Source organism: Aspergillus luchuensis, chromosome 2, assembly GCF_016861625.1.
Source record: "Aspergillus luchuensis IFO 4308 DNA, chromosome 2, nearly complete sequence".
NCBI lineage: Eukaryota > Fungi > Ascomycota > Eurotiomycetes > Eurotiales > Aspergillaceae > Aspergillus > Aspergillus luchuensis.
The window spans coordinates 3,645,953-3,660,776 of NC_054850.1; the positions used below are offsets into that span (position 1 = coordinate 3,645,953).

The 14,824-nt window shown below is 49.5% G+C and overlaps 6 protein-coding genes and 1 non-coding gene across 7 annotated transcripts; 3 read left to right on the forward strand and 4 right to left on the reverse strand.

Moving 5' to 3' along the window:
- Window positions 1-172: 172 nt before the first annotated feature.
- AKAW2_21188A (EXPERA domain-containing protein) lies at window positions 173-1,084 on the reverse strand (the record flags this gene model as incomplete). The annotated part of the gene is made up of 1 exon (XM_041685984.1): window positions 173-1,084. The coding sequence occupies one exon, from the start codon at window positions 1,082-1,084 to the stop codon at window positions 173-175; it is 912 nt and encodes a 303-aa protein (XP_041540014.1).
- A 1,288-nt stretch (window positions 1,085-2,372) lies between these two features.
- On the forward strand, window positions 2,373-5,741 carry AKAW2_21189S (uncharacterized protein; the record flags this gene model as incomplete). Its single annotated transcript, XM_041685985.1, has 6 exons — window positions 2,373-2,797; window positions 2,846-3,551; window positions 3,610-3,822; window positions 3,872-4,229; window positions 4,289-5,647; window positions 5,695-5,741. The coding sequence occupies 6 exons, from the start codon at window positions 2,373-2,375 to the stop codon at window positions 5,739-5,741; spliced, it is 3,108 nt and encodes a 1,035-aa protein (XP_041540015.1).
- A 265-nt stretch (window positions 5,742-6,006) lies between these two features.
- On the reverse strand, window positions 6,007-6,092 carry AKAW2_t20026A. The gene has a single exon. It is a non-coding gene; the product is annotated as a tRNA-Val (tRNA).
- A 1,188-nt stretch (window positions 6,093-7,280) lies between these two features.
- On the forward strand, window positions 7,281-7,865 carry AKAW2_21190S (uncharacterized protein; the record flags this gene model as incomplete). Its single annotated transcript, XM_041685986.1, has 1 exon — window positions 7,281-7,865. One exon carries the CDS (start codon window positions 7,281-7,283, stop codon window positions 7,863-7,865), a length of 585 nt encoding a protein of 194 aa, XP_041540016.1.
- A 1,474-nt stretch (window positions 7,866-9,339) lies between these two features.
- Window positions 9,340-9,846, forward strand: AKAW2_21191S (uncharacterized protein; the record flags this gene model as incomplete). Its single annotated transcript, XM_041685987.1, has 1 exon — window positions 9,340-9,846. One exon carries the CDS (start codon window positions 9,340-9,342, stop codon window positions 9,844-9,846), a length of 507 nt encoding a protein of 168 aa, XP_041540017.1.
- Window positions 9,847-10,875: 1,029 nt separating this feature from the next.
- AKAW2_21192A (uncharacterized protein) lies at window positions 10,876-11,797 on the reverse strand (the record flags this gene model as incomplete). Its single annotated transcript, XM_041685988.1, has 2 exons — window positions 10,876-11,597; window positions 11,671-11,797. 2 exons carry the CDS (start codon window positions 11,795-11,797, stop codon window positions 10,876-10,878), a joined length of 849 nt encoding a protein of 282 aa, XP_041540018.1.
- A 1,266-nt stretch (window positions 11,798-13,063) lies between these two features.
- On the reverse strand, window positions 13,064-14,609 carry fqzB (FAD-dependent monooxygenase fmqB; the record flags this gene model as incomplete). Its single annotated transcript, XM_041685989.1, has 4 exons — window positions 13,064-13,313; window positions 13,380-13,726; window positions 13,786-14,378; window positions 14,438-14,609. The coding sequence occupies 4 exons, from the start codon at window positions 14,607-14,609 to the stop codon at window positions 13,064-13,066; spliced, it is 1,362 nt and encodes a 453-aa protein (XP_041540019.1).
- Between the last annotated feature and the right edge of the window lie 215 nt (window positions 14,610-14,824).

Sequence of the window (14,824 nt, forward strand, 5' to 3'; positions counted from 1 at the left end):
AGTCAAAAATTATACCAGAAAACAAACAAGCGCTTATGCATCCCCGTTAGGTCATGTCACGCAAAGAACAGGGTATCATAATCCTCCACGCAGCCCCGAGAGTATGTTCTCACATGTAATGGGGCTGCCTCCGTGTGGACATATCGTCCGTTCGAACATTCTGTTCATCTAGTCACCTTCCAAGCTTGTGTCTGGGGGAGCTGTTGTCCCGCTGCCTCTTAATGACGGTGGAGGAGCCGGTAAACTCCTTCCATGCCTCCCACAGTATCCAACCGGGGACAACGACCCAAAGGCCGTTGAAGATAACAATATACAGCACGAAATACAGGAAGCTATCGGTAGCCAACGCTGTGTTGCCAGTCAACATCTCCGGCAGGAAGGTCATGAAGCCTCCGTAGATCTCGGCCGTTGCCAACACAATCATCATGAACCACATCTTTGCCTTGATCGCTTCTTTCTCCCTCGACTGCCGGCCAGCAGCCTGATAGACCCAATAGCTGATCAAGGAGGCGGTGATACCGCCGAAGATCACAGTGATCAGCTCAATCGAGATGATGGTAGGGTCGGCACCACCCCAGCGGTGGTCTGCTAGAGCATATTCATGCCACAGTTTGGCAGTCGGTGAGTTGGAGTATGTGGCGCCGTAGACGTGGTCTTTATCACCGAGGAAGACGGGGTCGCGGCTCTCGCTAGGGGAGATAGGGGCGTAGCTGAAGAAGCAATGGAAGAGGAAGAGACCTTCCATGCCGAAGTGGACGAGGGCATCGAAGAGGTGCCATCCGAACAGCCAGCGATCGCGTCGGGAGTGACTCGTGGCAGGGAGGAGATAGTTGGTGAGGAAGAAAGGAATGAGGAAGATGACGAGGAAGTAGAAGAGCGAGAAGACCATTTGAAAGTCGATGTTGAATGGCATGTTGGATGGTTCGGGAGGATTGGACCAGCCAATCTGACTTTCTAGTATTTTCTCGGTTGTCTTAGGAATGTCGGTTTGGTTACCGGCGAAGGATTTGATGAATTGAAAGGCGTTCTCAAATTGGAGGCTCGAAGCTGCCCAAAGGGGCTCGAGCGATGTTATAAATGCCATAGTGATCGACACTCGCTCACAGCGTGACCTGACAATGAGCAACAAAAGCAAAAGTAGTATATCAAAGACAGATGATGCTATTTATTGTTGACGGAGAAGCTATTTTTGAACCCCTGAAACGCGTGGATTTCCGTCATCGCCTGAGGCACCCTGAAACTATACCTATTTGGGTCGGCATGACCCACCGCTTTCTTTGTTGGGTTTGTTTGCTTTCTTTCAGCTTGACTCACACTTCTCCTTCTTGTTCATTCTTTCATTTGGCCTGGTCGTGTTCATCTTCATTGATGGTACTTGTCGAAATACCCTTTGCGGAGGGAGGGAAGTACAGTTCCGTAATTGGCAGATACGAGCGGCTGTTGTCTTGACTGGATCCAGACGATGAAAGGAAGGAACTATGCGCTAACGCCAGATAGACTCCGCACGCACCAGCGGTTGATGATCTCCCCATGGATATTGTTCCCTTCCTGATGGCATGGACAGTCCGTCACGGAGCCGATGCTCTCGGATCCGACAAGAAGGTTCATCAAGTTCATCTAGATATGAAGTTCAATGCTATACAGCCTTCCTGATTGCTCACAGCATCCCGCGATTATGACCCTATGCATGATCGTTCGATTTGACCAACTTGACCCCAGTGCAATGGTCCGGGGTATAGCGACTCCGCTCTTTGTTGCTCCTGGGGCAAACTGAAAGGAACCACGCCGTACGTTAGCCAACCAGCTGTCGCTGAAAACGAATCTAGAGCGTTGAATCGCCTCGGAGCTATCACTTCCTGACATTGTGATTCGCACTTGGCCCAAACTCTATTACCTCGTACCCTAGCTCTGCAATGACAATTCCTGCTGTCCTACTTCATGCTGCGCCTCGTAGTGATCTTGCCCGTCGGTTGCATTTCCGATGCTCTCTCTACACGAGAACACTATCGTGCCCTACCCAAGAACCGGGGGTTCTGTTGGTACACTAGAATTTCGCGCCATCCGCAGTATCGGAAAGAGTCACATGAAGCCCCCCATTTGCGCCATCCTTGCTTCAAAAAAATTTCGTCTCGTGGCTTTCACGCCTAGTTGTATGTTTATAAGATACGTATGCCGAGCTATCGATCTGAGACACTGGCTACGTGCTGCGCCCTTCGTCTCCACCAGCCTCTGGCTTTGACACCAGCGTTTTGCAGTTGCTGCCTACTCGTGAAACACTCGTCAACTGACATTTCCGGCAACTTCCTATTCCCTCTATTTGTATCATTGACACAGGTAATACATCATAGCTTACTTAATTGATGAAAAGAGAGATGGCTTCCATCTTCGAAGCGGCGGATATTCCGGAACTTACCAAACTGGCACGCGACCTATATCTTACATGCAATTCTATCTCCGGAGATGCCCCTGACGGCTTCAATCAGCTTGTGGCGAGCCTGGAATCCCTGCATAGCGTGTTTCAGACCCTGAAAGATGATGTCAGCTCCAGCAAGATCGAGCTTTCAGAGTCAGATGAGGAATGCAAGCATACCCTCCATCGGTGCCTAAACTCGTGCTCAGGGACCTTGCAGCAGCTGAAGGAGGTGGTCGACATGTACCGAAATCTAGGGTTTGAGAATGGGAGACAGCTATGGCAGTCCATAGATTGGATGACACAGCAAGCATTTATTGACGATCTTAAGTCTAAGATCGTGGCTCATACATGCCATTTGGGTGTATGTGTCGGCTCTCTCACCAAGTGAGCTTTCATAACTAGCCAAACTATTGACTCTATCTCACTATTTAGGCCTTCTATAGAAAGAAGTGAAAGTTCAGCGACGAAGGATTCGGCAAATAATATACCTCTCCCAACTCCGGCATCTTGGCAGGCACATGACGACGTCTCGCCGATTTCGATATCAGTATCTACGCCTCGCCAGCAGAATGTCTTCATCCTGGCGGAGCTAGAAGGGACACAACCAAGCAGGTCAAATCCCGCCGCTCCACAATCTGCATGTCCGCCAGAAGACCCCTCTCATGTCTCGGCTTCCTCCGAATCCGTTGTGTCGGGGCACTCAGACACGTCTAGTTTCACGGCTACTACGTACACCTCACCTACTAGTCCAGCTACTTCGACGTACAGCCCTTCGCAATCAGTTGTACCAGAGGTCTTCTCGACGGAGAAAGAAGTGGTTTGGTCTCGTGGACCAGGATCTGGATTCTCAGCTATCCAACATCAAGGGCGAATTCAACGGTCAACCTCAATAAAACCAGGCGAGTCAACGCCGTGGGGTAGCCCTGGCCATTCAGGAGCTGATGCGATACAAGAACTCCACCGACGGCAACTACGAGAGCAGCTGTTCCGGTCGCTGCGGTGTGAACCACGTGATAAGATGCATCAGCCTGATGCAGAACTTCTCGCAAGTTTTGATCATATAGCCCACAAGGAAGAGCGGGCCCAGCAACTCACTGCGAGATGCTGGCTGTTAGTTGCTGTGTGGTGGCTTCTGAAGGTATATATACATACGTATTCAGCCTTTCCCTCATGACAGCTGCTTATGTATGGTAAAGGCCAGGACAGCCCTTACGAATAGCGAGAGATCAACAATTTCAAGCACCAGAGGCAGCGTGAGCCCGTCTGCACTGTCATGTAACTCGAGTCACCAGGCATATGTGGACCTTCTGAAAGCGTCATATATCCTATATGACATAGTCTTGAATTGTGACAACCCACAGCTGCTTTTGGAGGATGAAATCAGAAAAATGATCTCGGATCTATCAGACGTAAGCCAACCAACAGCCATCTTACTTTGTTCAGGCTAAGCAAACAAAGAGTCTCAAAGAGGACTTTGGACAATTTAGCGCCGTGGATGTTCCTGATTACGCTGCGATCCATTCGCAAAACCTCGACTTCTGGGAACCTATACAGCCCGAAGAGATGATTGGGAAGGATGGCCAACCGGCTAAACCAGGAAACTTCTGCTATATTACAGTAGAACTGGAGGATGCTGGTAAAGAGGATGAGCAAGTTCTTTTCCGCACTTTCGTGAATGCAGGGATCGGGGCTAAGAAGCTCCGTATGCGATCCAGAGGCGCTCCGTACATGCTACTTTTGTCTACAAAGTATGGTGAAAGCGAGCCAAAAATTAGCCTCTGCAACCAATACGGAACATTTTGTCTACAGCGAGACTGTAAGTGTCTATACATATGGCTTGGATGGCTATACATGACAAGTCTAAATCTTCTACAGTGACACCAGGAGATCTAGCTCAGCTGATCCAGGTATCAAATGCATCACTCACCGATCTATCCGTGCCAAAGCCAACAGAACCTCTGACCCTGAAGTTTGACGCAATGACTTTGTCTATTTCATTCCAATACATGTCAGATATCATGCAAGTGATCAGCATGCCCAAAGCGTACTTCGATGCCGTCCAGATACGGGAGCCACTTGATTCCGACCAATTCACAGAAAAGGTTATTTTCAAAATTCCGGCCGAGTCAGTTGAGCAGTTGAGGATGCCTAGCATGGTGTCAACTAGTCCTCCCACAGTACACAGATCCTGCGAAGTGCGCATCTTGGAAAGGTCTTTTGGCGAGGCGTGGCGCTCTATCCGACGCATGGTCATCAGTTCTTCAATAGCTGATAAGCCAGGACAGGCTACCGAGCTTTTCATGCCTCTGAGCCATGTACAAGTCAGCCGTACGACGGCTTCTGGATTCATCTTGCTGAAATGGTCAGACACTGGTCAGGAGAGGTCCAGCAAAACAGACGGGAACTACCATCCACTTTTCACTTACGTCTATGACGGCAGCAATCCAAACATAGGCCTTGGTATCCAGTTTCGCTCACAGGAGGCTGCGGATAACCTGGAAAGGGCTGTTCTGGGTCTAAGCCAGAAGCCCGCCTTCACCTGGTCTCAGGCCAAAAGCTCAGGGCAGGTCTACGAAGTTGCTGACATTGCGCCCGATGAGAAACGTTATAAGGCGGTGATGATATGTCGCACTCGTGCGGAATGGAAGCAGTGCAGTCTACATTATCTCTTCAGGGATATGGACTACCTGTACGATCATTCTAGTCTTCGTGTGAGATTTCCCCGTGCATTATTCGCCACTTACATATCATCACATGTTGATCAGCTATATCGGGCTGATGGTCGAGTGTTTTTCTCTCACTGCGAAAAAGAGTTCAGGGATATGACAGTGGAGTTTCACGAAGAGCGCGTGCTGATGGCATTCATGTCCTCGCTTGCATCCACATACAAGCTGGTCTTCTCCAGGAGAGCCACATCCCTCACGACCAAGGAAAAGCTACTGGTCCTCGGTCCTAGAAAGTCGGTGAAAGGAGACTCACAAGTCCAGCTATGGCGCGATGGAAATACCATTCGTCTTGCTTCGCGTTGGAGCGACCGTATAACGGACAGGTGGCTCACGATGACCATACCACCATCTGAACCATCCAGAGCCGGAAATCTGGTCAGCTTCCCCCCAAGCAGCTATTCAAGGGGGATGGTCCTCAACATGACAAAGATAGCATCAGGGGCAGCCAAAAATCAGAATAGAGAGCATAAAACGGGGCCAATAACGATCACCTTTCCCCATCTAAAAGGTACGCCTTCCTTTGCTTAGACGGACGACGAGGCTGATGTGCTTCAGACCGAGAAGAATTCGTTGCTGTAATAACGAACAATCAATTGAAGTAGCCGGCAAAGCTTATAGTGTCAGGTTAAGGCTTTCAGTCTGTTACGATGTTTGCATGGAACCAGTATCCAAGACCAAGAGCAAAGCACAGGAAGATGTGCGGGCCATGTCCCCACCGTGAGAATGAGGAAACCATGGAACATGAAACCCAATTTGGAGGCAATATACCAGGCAGCCCAGACAATAAAAACAAACAGTATAGATTACGAGAAGACAAGGATTATCAAACTAGGATTATAGACTGTATTGTGAAAGATGCAAAAAGAGTAGTCACGCCCGGGATCGAACCGGGAACCTTCTCGGCGCGTCAGATTGATGTGAACGAGAAATCATAACCATTAGACCACGTGACTGGACAATGGGAAAGATGGCTGGATTTTGACTTACGGAGTAGACAGCTTCGCTCCCCATTTATCACGAAGGACTGTTTGAGAACTACATTAATATGTATATTCGTTGTAGCAGAGCAGTATCCAGAGCACTTGTTAGCCAGTCAAGATGTATAGACCAACCTATCACTTGACAACAAGCAAGAACCGGGGAGAGGAAAGGCAGGTCTGTGCTGCAATGCAACAACAACATGCAACATCTCTTCATCTTTGCCTCCAGACACTATGTGCTGATCGCTTCTCGTGCTGGAGAAAAAAAGGCAACAAAGCTATCAGCATTCGCAAGCTTGTGATAAGAGCAAAAGACTGCAGATCACCCGTCCGTGTTCGGTGAAGAGGAGACATCGTCAATTTAGTCAGTCACTTTCATTGTACTCTGTACCCCGCTTGATCATGCCGCTCATCTGGAGATCCCGCACGAACACCATAATCTACAGAGAGAACCTGCAGAATCCGCCCAACAGGTAGGTGTATATTTTTCCCGACAGAATCGGGGAGAATATTTAGGCATTTGATTTCAAAGCTAGTTTTACGATTATTGCTATTAGTAGCAATCCTCCCGCCGCGCAAGCCAGTCGCTGACTCTAATTCCATTTGTCATAGCTAACCTATTGCTCATCGTCCGTGACTCAATTCAAGGCGCGTCTATCCGGTTCTCTACTAGCGGATGACCAGTAAAGGGTGCCTCAAATCATGTATTCTTCAGCGCCCACCCCCAGATCGTCTCAGTCAGTTAAGTCGCCCGGGTGATCTCTCCCCAGTGTTCTTGTCCCCGACGCGTGCGCCTTGCACGTGCGAGCCTCATGACCCATGGGCATAGGCTGAGCTTCTTATAACGCGAGGCTTGTTACCAACTGCCTTGCCCCCGGGGCATTTTGTTGAGATGTGTCCTGTTTTACCTCACCATGATTAGTGCTTGCCCTGTTGGCAAGCCTTGGGATTCTTTTTGTCGAGGAGGAACTGACTAACTGACTGAGATATCTGGGTATTTCGTTGTTGCCTGGGCTGTTCGTGTTTTCTTTGCTTAGGTATCTATCTATCGATCTATCCATCCCATTGGTATTTATAGTCAGTTGGTCTTTGTCCGTTGCCGTCCTGTTCCTGACTGATTTGTCTATTTCATAGTTATTGCTGCTCTTACACTTTGTTGATATGCCACACTTGGTCCACCATCGACGACGCCACTCCTGGCCATATTGCGGCCCTGGGACACAGCTACGTGAACGACGAAATCTGCCGCTCGTCATCGCTGAGCAGCAACGTCAGTTCGAACAGCAGTTCTTGACCCCGGTGGGGTCTGAGGATTTGCTCGAGGATGATGCCGCATCGGCGGGTATTGTTCGTTCCAGGACTGCCCGGCCCCATCGACGTTGGTACGCTCCATGGGATACAACTTCGCCTAGCGCCTCTGGGCAAGTCACAGACCATCATGCTGGATCGGGATCGGGCTCCCTCCGGAAAATGATCCGTCCACCTCTGGATAAGGCCCGATCACTCTTTGTGCTGCCGACCACGACCACTACTGGGGAAAGTGTGCTGGTTTCATACTGGATGCCCCAGGGAGCTCCTATTTTGCCGCCTTCAGGTTCGATTGCTGAAAGAGGGAGAGTTGCTGATGTTAAAACCGGAGCTGGATACCTGTCAGTTGAGCGATACCATCGGCGATGCCATTCGGAGCAGCCTCGGTCGTGGAAAAGGCCCAGCGCCACGTTGTGGCCACTGGAAGAGGAGCAATAGCTGTATAAACTGTCTGTTATTGTGTGCTGTTTTATTGATTATATTTCAGTATTCGGTTTTGACAGGTTTGCACGCATTGCATCGCGAGGGTTGCTTTCCTGGCGTTGAGTGGGCATTTTGCATGCGATGAGCTTTGTTGATGGCGGCTGCTTGTTTATTTAATGTTATAGCAAGACCAGTAGGTCATACCGAGACTAGAAAATGAAGAAAAGGAAGGTCTTCGGAGCAAGACTCATAGCATGTTCGTTTCCCGTATTCCAGTAGGATTCATTTCCCAACTCCTTGTGCTCGGAAGCGCGTGCCGGCCAGCCTCTTGGCACGGGGCACGTGAAGGGCCGTGATGTCATTGGCGAGCTCAAGAGCCTCAAGTGGGTCACTGGCCGGCGTCCCAATTGGGAAGGCCGTGTGAGACTCAGCTGGCTGCCTCTGTCTTGTCTGTCGCTGTTGTGTTGGCTTCGCTTTCAACACCATCCGCAGCGCATCGCCTACCCTATAATTCCCTCACTCATTTCATCGAGGCATTTTTGTATATCCCGCACTGGGAGCGTGACAATCTGAGCAGGGATCGTGTTTCAGATAAGAGCCATTTTCACGCAGTTGCTATTAAAAGTAATCCGTGAGTGTGTTCTCTCCGGTTCATGGTAGCCTGGAGAGGGGAAGGAGAGGGAGAGACCAGGGTGGAGATCAGCACTAGCTGAGACTAACACTTGGGAAACCACTCCTGTGAGCCGTAAGCCCTATGTCCCGTCCCTAGTCCGAATTCGAACATCATTTCCTTTCCTGCTCGCTAAGTCCGAGCGATCATTCCTGTCTGCAAGGTGGGGGCTGAATTCTCACCCGTTCTGTTGCTTCGTGGGAAGAATTCTAGAAGTTGTCTGGAATGCCCTAGAGCTGACAGCTCACTCATATCCATACAAAAACAACGAGGACGAACATTCCAACTGCCTATCACTACAGGACACACAATCAATCTCCGACGGGCGCGCCCGAACAGCGGACAAAATCAAGGCAGCCTTGTGGACGCTGCTGCGGTGGATCTAGCGGTGAAAATGGAGCCCCCTGATGGGTCATTTCCCGGTGACAGGCACGATGATTGGCGGGCTCGTAAGGCATAGGGCAGACGCGTGGAGACGACTGGAGATCTTCACCGACTGGCTCATCATTCAGCTGCCGTCCGTGACTCAAGAAGGGGCCATTTGAGCCCTATCGATGGAGCCCGTCGGTGCTGGCATTCTTTCATTCGTCCGCTCGGGCTTCCCGGCAGGGGCCCCATGCCCCGGATAGGGCCAGTGCTGTTTTGATAGGCTGATGGGTGGGCTTCCAGACATGCTCGGAATGAGCACGGAAGGAGGGGACGATGGAACATAAATACGCTCATTTCCCCTGTTCTTTTTGGATGCAATATCCTCAGTTTACACGAGTTGATCCCACTTTTTTCTGATCCATCCCCCTTGGTATATCCTCAATCAAAGCAATGAACGACGACCACCAGACTTCCGCTCAACCAAACACACTCAAGCGGGCTCTTTCTCAATCCACTACTTCCTCCACATCATCAACCACCACCAACTCCCACGCTACGAAGGCTAGACATCACAAAGCAAGCCGTCTGTCCAGCGTGAAACAATTCCTCCGGTCGCGCTCCCACTCTCCAACCGCGGCTTCTATCCCTTCGAATCGCTCCTCTCCCTCATCTAGCTTCGACATTCCTCGAAGCATTCCTGCAAACTCTACCCCTCGTCGCTCTGCAAGCCCCGTCTCCACCATGTCTCCTAGCAGAGTCTCCACCGACGACAGCGCAACCAACAAGCGTGTACATTCCACACACATCCGCAGAAGCGGCCATGACTACCGTCGTTACAGCGGCACAGTGAACCACTACGGCCGTCACTCGAACGACTGGCTGTTTGGAGGCTTCAGTCTTCGGGATACCGTACGAGATGGAGTGGATCGTTTGAGACACCATCATGCCAAGGATTGAGCCTACGATGATTTGCACGCTTATATCTTGTGAATCTATTTTATTCCTGGGTATTTTTGCGGTTCTTCTATTCCGACAGATGATTTTCTCCGGTCGCATTAGTGGCCCTCCACCATCAGGCTTTCAGCGCTCCCGACATCGCTCCCCCGTTTATTTGAGGATCAACTGGGGCTATTCTGGCAACAGATTGCCAGCCAATTTCTTGAGAGTTTCAAGCATGAAAAGGGAATCCCTACGCGTCGAGTCAACAATACTCATGCGTCATGCTTGGGTGATTTCGCTTCGGCACAAAAGGCCGTTGCATCAATCCCGTCTTATCAGCACGAGAACGCCATGCGCGTCTGTTCTGTTCTGATCGATCCGGACCGGATCTACTTTATGACCTGTTACGAACATATACCCGCTATGCTATTTGTTTAATTCAATCATATCACTCCTTAGTGTTCATGCAATCTCACGGATTACGCTTCTAATACCTCAACTTTCGTAAAAAGCAGTAGTACCTCGTAATCATATCTTCAATGTATTAATCCAACAAGAATAGTTGGTTCAAGAGCCGTATCATTGACATTAAACAGACTGAATACTACAAATAATCTTTTTCTATGTACATCATCTCAGAATATATTTTCCCGCCACACTGGCCTTAATCACAGCAACAACTAATACTATATAGTACCATCATCACCACTCTTCCTCCTTCTAATCCAGACCGTGTCCTCACCCTCATCCCCATTCTTACTCCCCTCTCCCAACGTCCCCCCAGGGGCAACATCATACTTCGTCAACAACAGCCCCAAAAACAACTTAACCTGAAAAGCCGTAAACCATCGCCCCGGGCAAGCATTCCGTCCATAGCCAAAATGCAACGACGTCTCATTCACAGACACATAGTAGTACTTACCAGTACTAGTAGCAGACAACCCACCCTGACTCCTCAACCGATGAAACCTCAATCCATCAAACACCTCCGGGTTCTCAATATACTCCGGATCCCAGCCGACATGGAACGCCGGCGCCGCGATATGCTCACCTGCCTTGAGTTGCGTACCGTCTGGGAGAGTGAAAGGTTCCAGGACTTTGCGTTCGAAGGTGACTATCATTCATACCAACATTGTCAGATGGTAAACTCAGAAATGTAATATATTGGAAGCAATACTCACCCGCCCCCGGCGGCCTAACCCTCTGCGACTCCTTCACAAAGCTATCCATCATACTCAACGAGCTCAACGCCTGTTTACTTATCCCATCACCACCACCCACCACTCGCTCAAACTCCCCCCTCAGCAACGGCACCATCTCCTCCCCATGCTCCGCCAAATCCACCAGACACTGCGCCGCGGCCGCCGCATTCGCCAACACCGTCCCAATGGACATCATCGCCTGCACGTGGCTCTGGTAGGTTATTGTCCGCTCGTGCTCCTCGGAGTTATCCCATATCCAGCGAATCATGGTATTTCTGTCTGATTTCTCTGAGAGAATAGCTTCGTATTCTGGCGTAAGGAGGGTGGTGATTTCGCTCCGGATGGAGTCGAGTTCGCGGAGCGAGGGGATGAAGTGCTGTGCTAGGGAGCGGAGCACAGCTGGGTATTTCATCAGAGAGGAGATTGAGGACATCATTGTTAAGGGGTATTTGGTGTATAGGGTTAGCCAGGTGGGGGAGCGGCTGAGGGGGAGGCCGATGTTGATGCGGCCGGAGACGAGGGCGATGATGCGGAGGAGGGTGGGGAGGGGGGGTAGGGGGCGCCATTCTGAGGAGTTATTGTTTCGTTGTTAGGGTTGACTGTGAAGGGGGATTGGAGTAGTGGGTGGGTGGATGCTTACCGTGTGAGTTGCCCAGTTCTTGGTCCAATGCGTATTCCATTTCTTCGTACATTATTGGGAGGAGGTTGCCTGGGTAGGTAGAGGGAGGGTTAGGTTTTAGTTTTATGATGTTGCTGGTAGAGAGCATGGTGTTTACTTAGGTTATTATTTAGATTGATCTGAACGCTTTTGGCGAATGCGGCACATTCGAATGTCTTTGTGAAGCGGCTTTGCTGTTGCTGTAGAGGAGATATCTGTTAGTTGAAACTTGAATTGATCTTCGAAGACAAGAAGAGTAACATCATACATCATGTACCCCCGCTGTGAAACTTATTCGGTGGTCTGTTCGAAGCGATGGGAGCATGCTTATTGGCAAGATGCGGAGATGGTAGTCTTTTCTGGGGATTGTCCATGTTTGAGATGATAACTTCGCCTACACAGATATTGGAGATGATACTGATTAGATGGCTGTTCTAGATAGCAAGACTCTTAAGCTATCCATACTTTGTGATATCCAGCCCAAATTTCCTTCTTTTCATCTGGAGCTTTGCCCACGTTGTACTTCCCTGGACGTCTGAGAAAATGGTAGATGGCGAAAATAAGGAGTGTGAGGGGGATTATTGCTTGGTAGTCCATGACTTGAATCTGGTATGTGTGTATATCCTGATTTTGCTATTACTTTGAAAGGGGGCAGTCCAAGGACAAGCAGGGGATTACTTGACTAGTTCCTTTAGAAGCTCGCTCTTCAAGGTCATAGCATGTTGAGAAAGATGCATTCCCAAGACTTTCGATTTCAATTTCGTAATATAAAATTCATTAGTCAGGGTAGTTACACAGAGACATCATCTACCTAGACGGACTCCCGCATGATGTTATACAAAGTTTTCGAAGAATTGTAGATCGACAGTGTCCAAATGCAAGGTGTGAAGGAGACAGTGTTATCAGGAATTTTACTAGATTGTTACTGAGGATTAGAAGCTAAAATGATGATACAATCGAGAATATTCTCAAATTGAATTTTTTTTTGAACTACTGCATAATCTGCATCTAGTGGAAAGGGTTAAAGGACCTAGGATATGCACTGGTATTCATGCTGCCTAGATATTAGGGACGTGAACATTCCAGATTAAGACTTAGATAGAATTGGCATTGCATCAGACTGACTTGGCATATATACTCAAGGATCAATCCAATCGGAAACTGACACACCCATCTGCAGGTTTTCCGGTAGATAACCCCAACATATAAATGTGCCGAGGCCGACTTGAATCCCCCTTTACTGACTCAGACGCTTCCTGTGTTACACAGCACAATACTATGGGCAGTATCTCGACTAAAGAAGAAACCCCACGCCTGTTGTTCGCCTGAAGAAGTCATCATGCCCCCTCATGGCTGACCATTCACAGTCCGGCTATTATACTCTAGTCGATACACCCCCATCTGCTGGGACATTGGTGGGCTGATAGGGTTGGCCAGTGAGAATGGAGTTGGCAGCCTTTGCAAACTCGCGATAAGTATACTCTTGACAGTCATGGTCAAAAATCCAACTTGGATGCGGAGGAGTAACGCCACTTAGATCCTTCCGCAAATCTTTGCAGGTAGTCTTCATCATGGATTTCAAGATTAGTGGCGCCCCACGTTGGATCACAGATGCCCGTGCGTGTCTATAGAAAAGGTAAGCCATCACTGCAAGGGATGGATTTGTGGCTTTTGAGGGGCGATTGGCATACCTGATCGCCAGTCCGACAGACAGAGCCAAAGGAACATCTTGTTTTCCACTTAGCTCCAGTGCAATTGCCAAAACCGCGCCATCTTCAATTGCCTGACTGGCCCCTTGGCCACTAGATGGAAGAGCGGCATGGGAGGCATCGCCGATAACCATCATCCTTCGACGAGGAGACAGCCAAGTCTGCATTGGCTCCCTTGTCACCAACTTCTGATCGACATACCAACCTCCCTTCCCTTTCCGAATGAGTGGCTCCAACTGCGGGCGCACAGGCCAATCCTTGATGGTGTCAAGGACGTTCTCAACCACGTCTGTACTACCATCCCATCCCTCTTCCGCAGCGTACTCGTTCTAAGCGTGTTGAGTATAGATTCGTACCTAAATGGCATGGGATAAAAGAAATCACCTACCTCATGGGTACAGTACCAGAAAAGCTCCTTTCCCTTTCTCCCTCTCCACAGCGCGAAGTGAATATCGTCTGATACCCAGCCAACTGTCTGATCATATTTCTCAGCGTTATCAAGGGCCCATCGGGTTGCAGGATCAGCCGCTACCGCATCCGTATTCAAGCAGCCTCGGAATGCGGACCAGCCAGTCTCCCATGAAACAAGCTGTTCTCCAGTAATTTTCTCCCTGCCCTTACTGTGCACACCTTCTGCACAGAGGACACAGTCTGCTGCAAAGCGCTCCCCGCGGACCACAACACCTCCTTCGTCGTCCGTCTCCCAGTAGTCAGTCACAGGAGAGTTTAGACGGATGTCAATCCCAAGTTCGCGCGCATGCTCATACATGACCGTAACCAACGTGCCTCGATTGAGGGTATATCCGTCACCTCGGTTATACCCACGGAGCTCAAACTCACCCAAGTCATAGCCTGTATACTCGATGACCTTGATCTTCTCGATAAGGAACCGGAAAGGTAACATTCGCTCATGTACAGCCCCGTCACCCCATTTAGCAGTGACGCGTGAGCCGTTCGCCCCAATGGTGATGCCGTCACCCTCTGTTTCAAGATTGATGAGTTGCAGGCTTTAGCTAGTACTTGTATAGCTTCAGACTTACCAACCCCTTTCACTACCGGGGATCTTTCGAAAAGGGTAACCCTGTGGCCCTTTCGATAACACTCAATAGCCGCTGTTAAACCGGCCACACCGAGGCCAACAACAATAACATGAATTCCGGAGGAGTTAGGCGGTGCAGTCCCATCCGGGCCAACTCCAGGCGTGAAAGTCATGTTTTTGGACAGGTTTAAAGTAGGTTGAAAACTAGCCAGCAGTCGAAAGAAAAAACCGTCTCGATCGATTGTAGAAGACTCTGTCCTGGGGTAGAACAGTAGTGTGTGATGCTCTCCGTAATATATGTCATAATTCCACCACTAGTACCAGGGGAGGTCACGGTGTTTCGTTACGCCTATCCATATTTTCTTCGTGAGGAGGGCAATATAGCGGG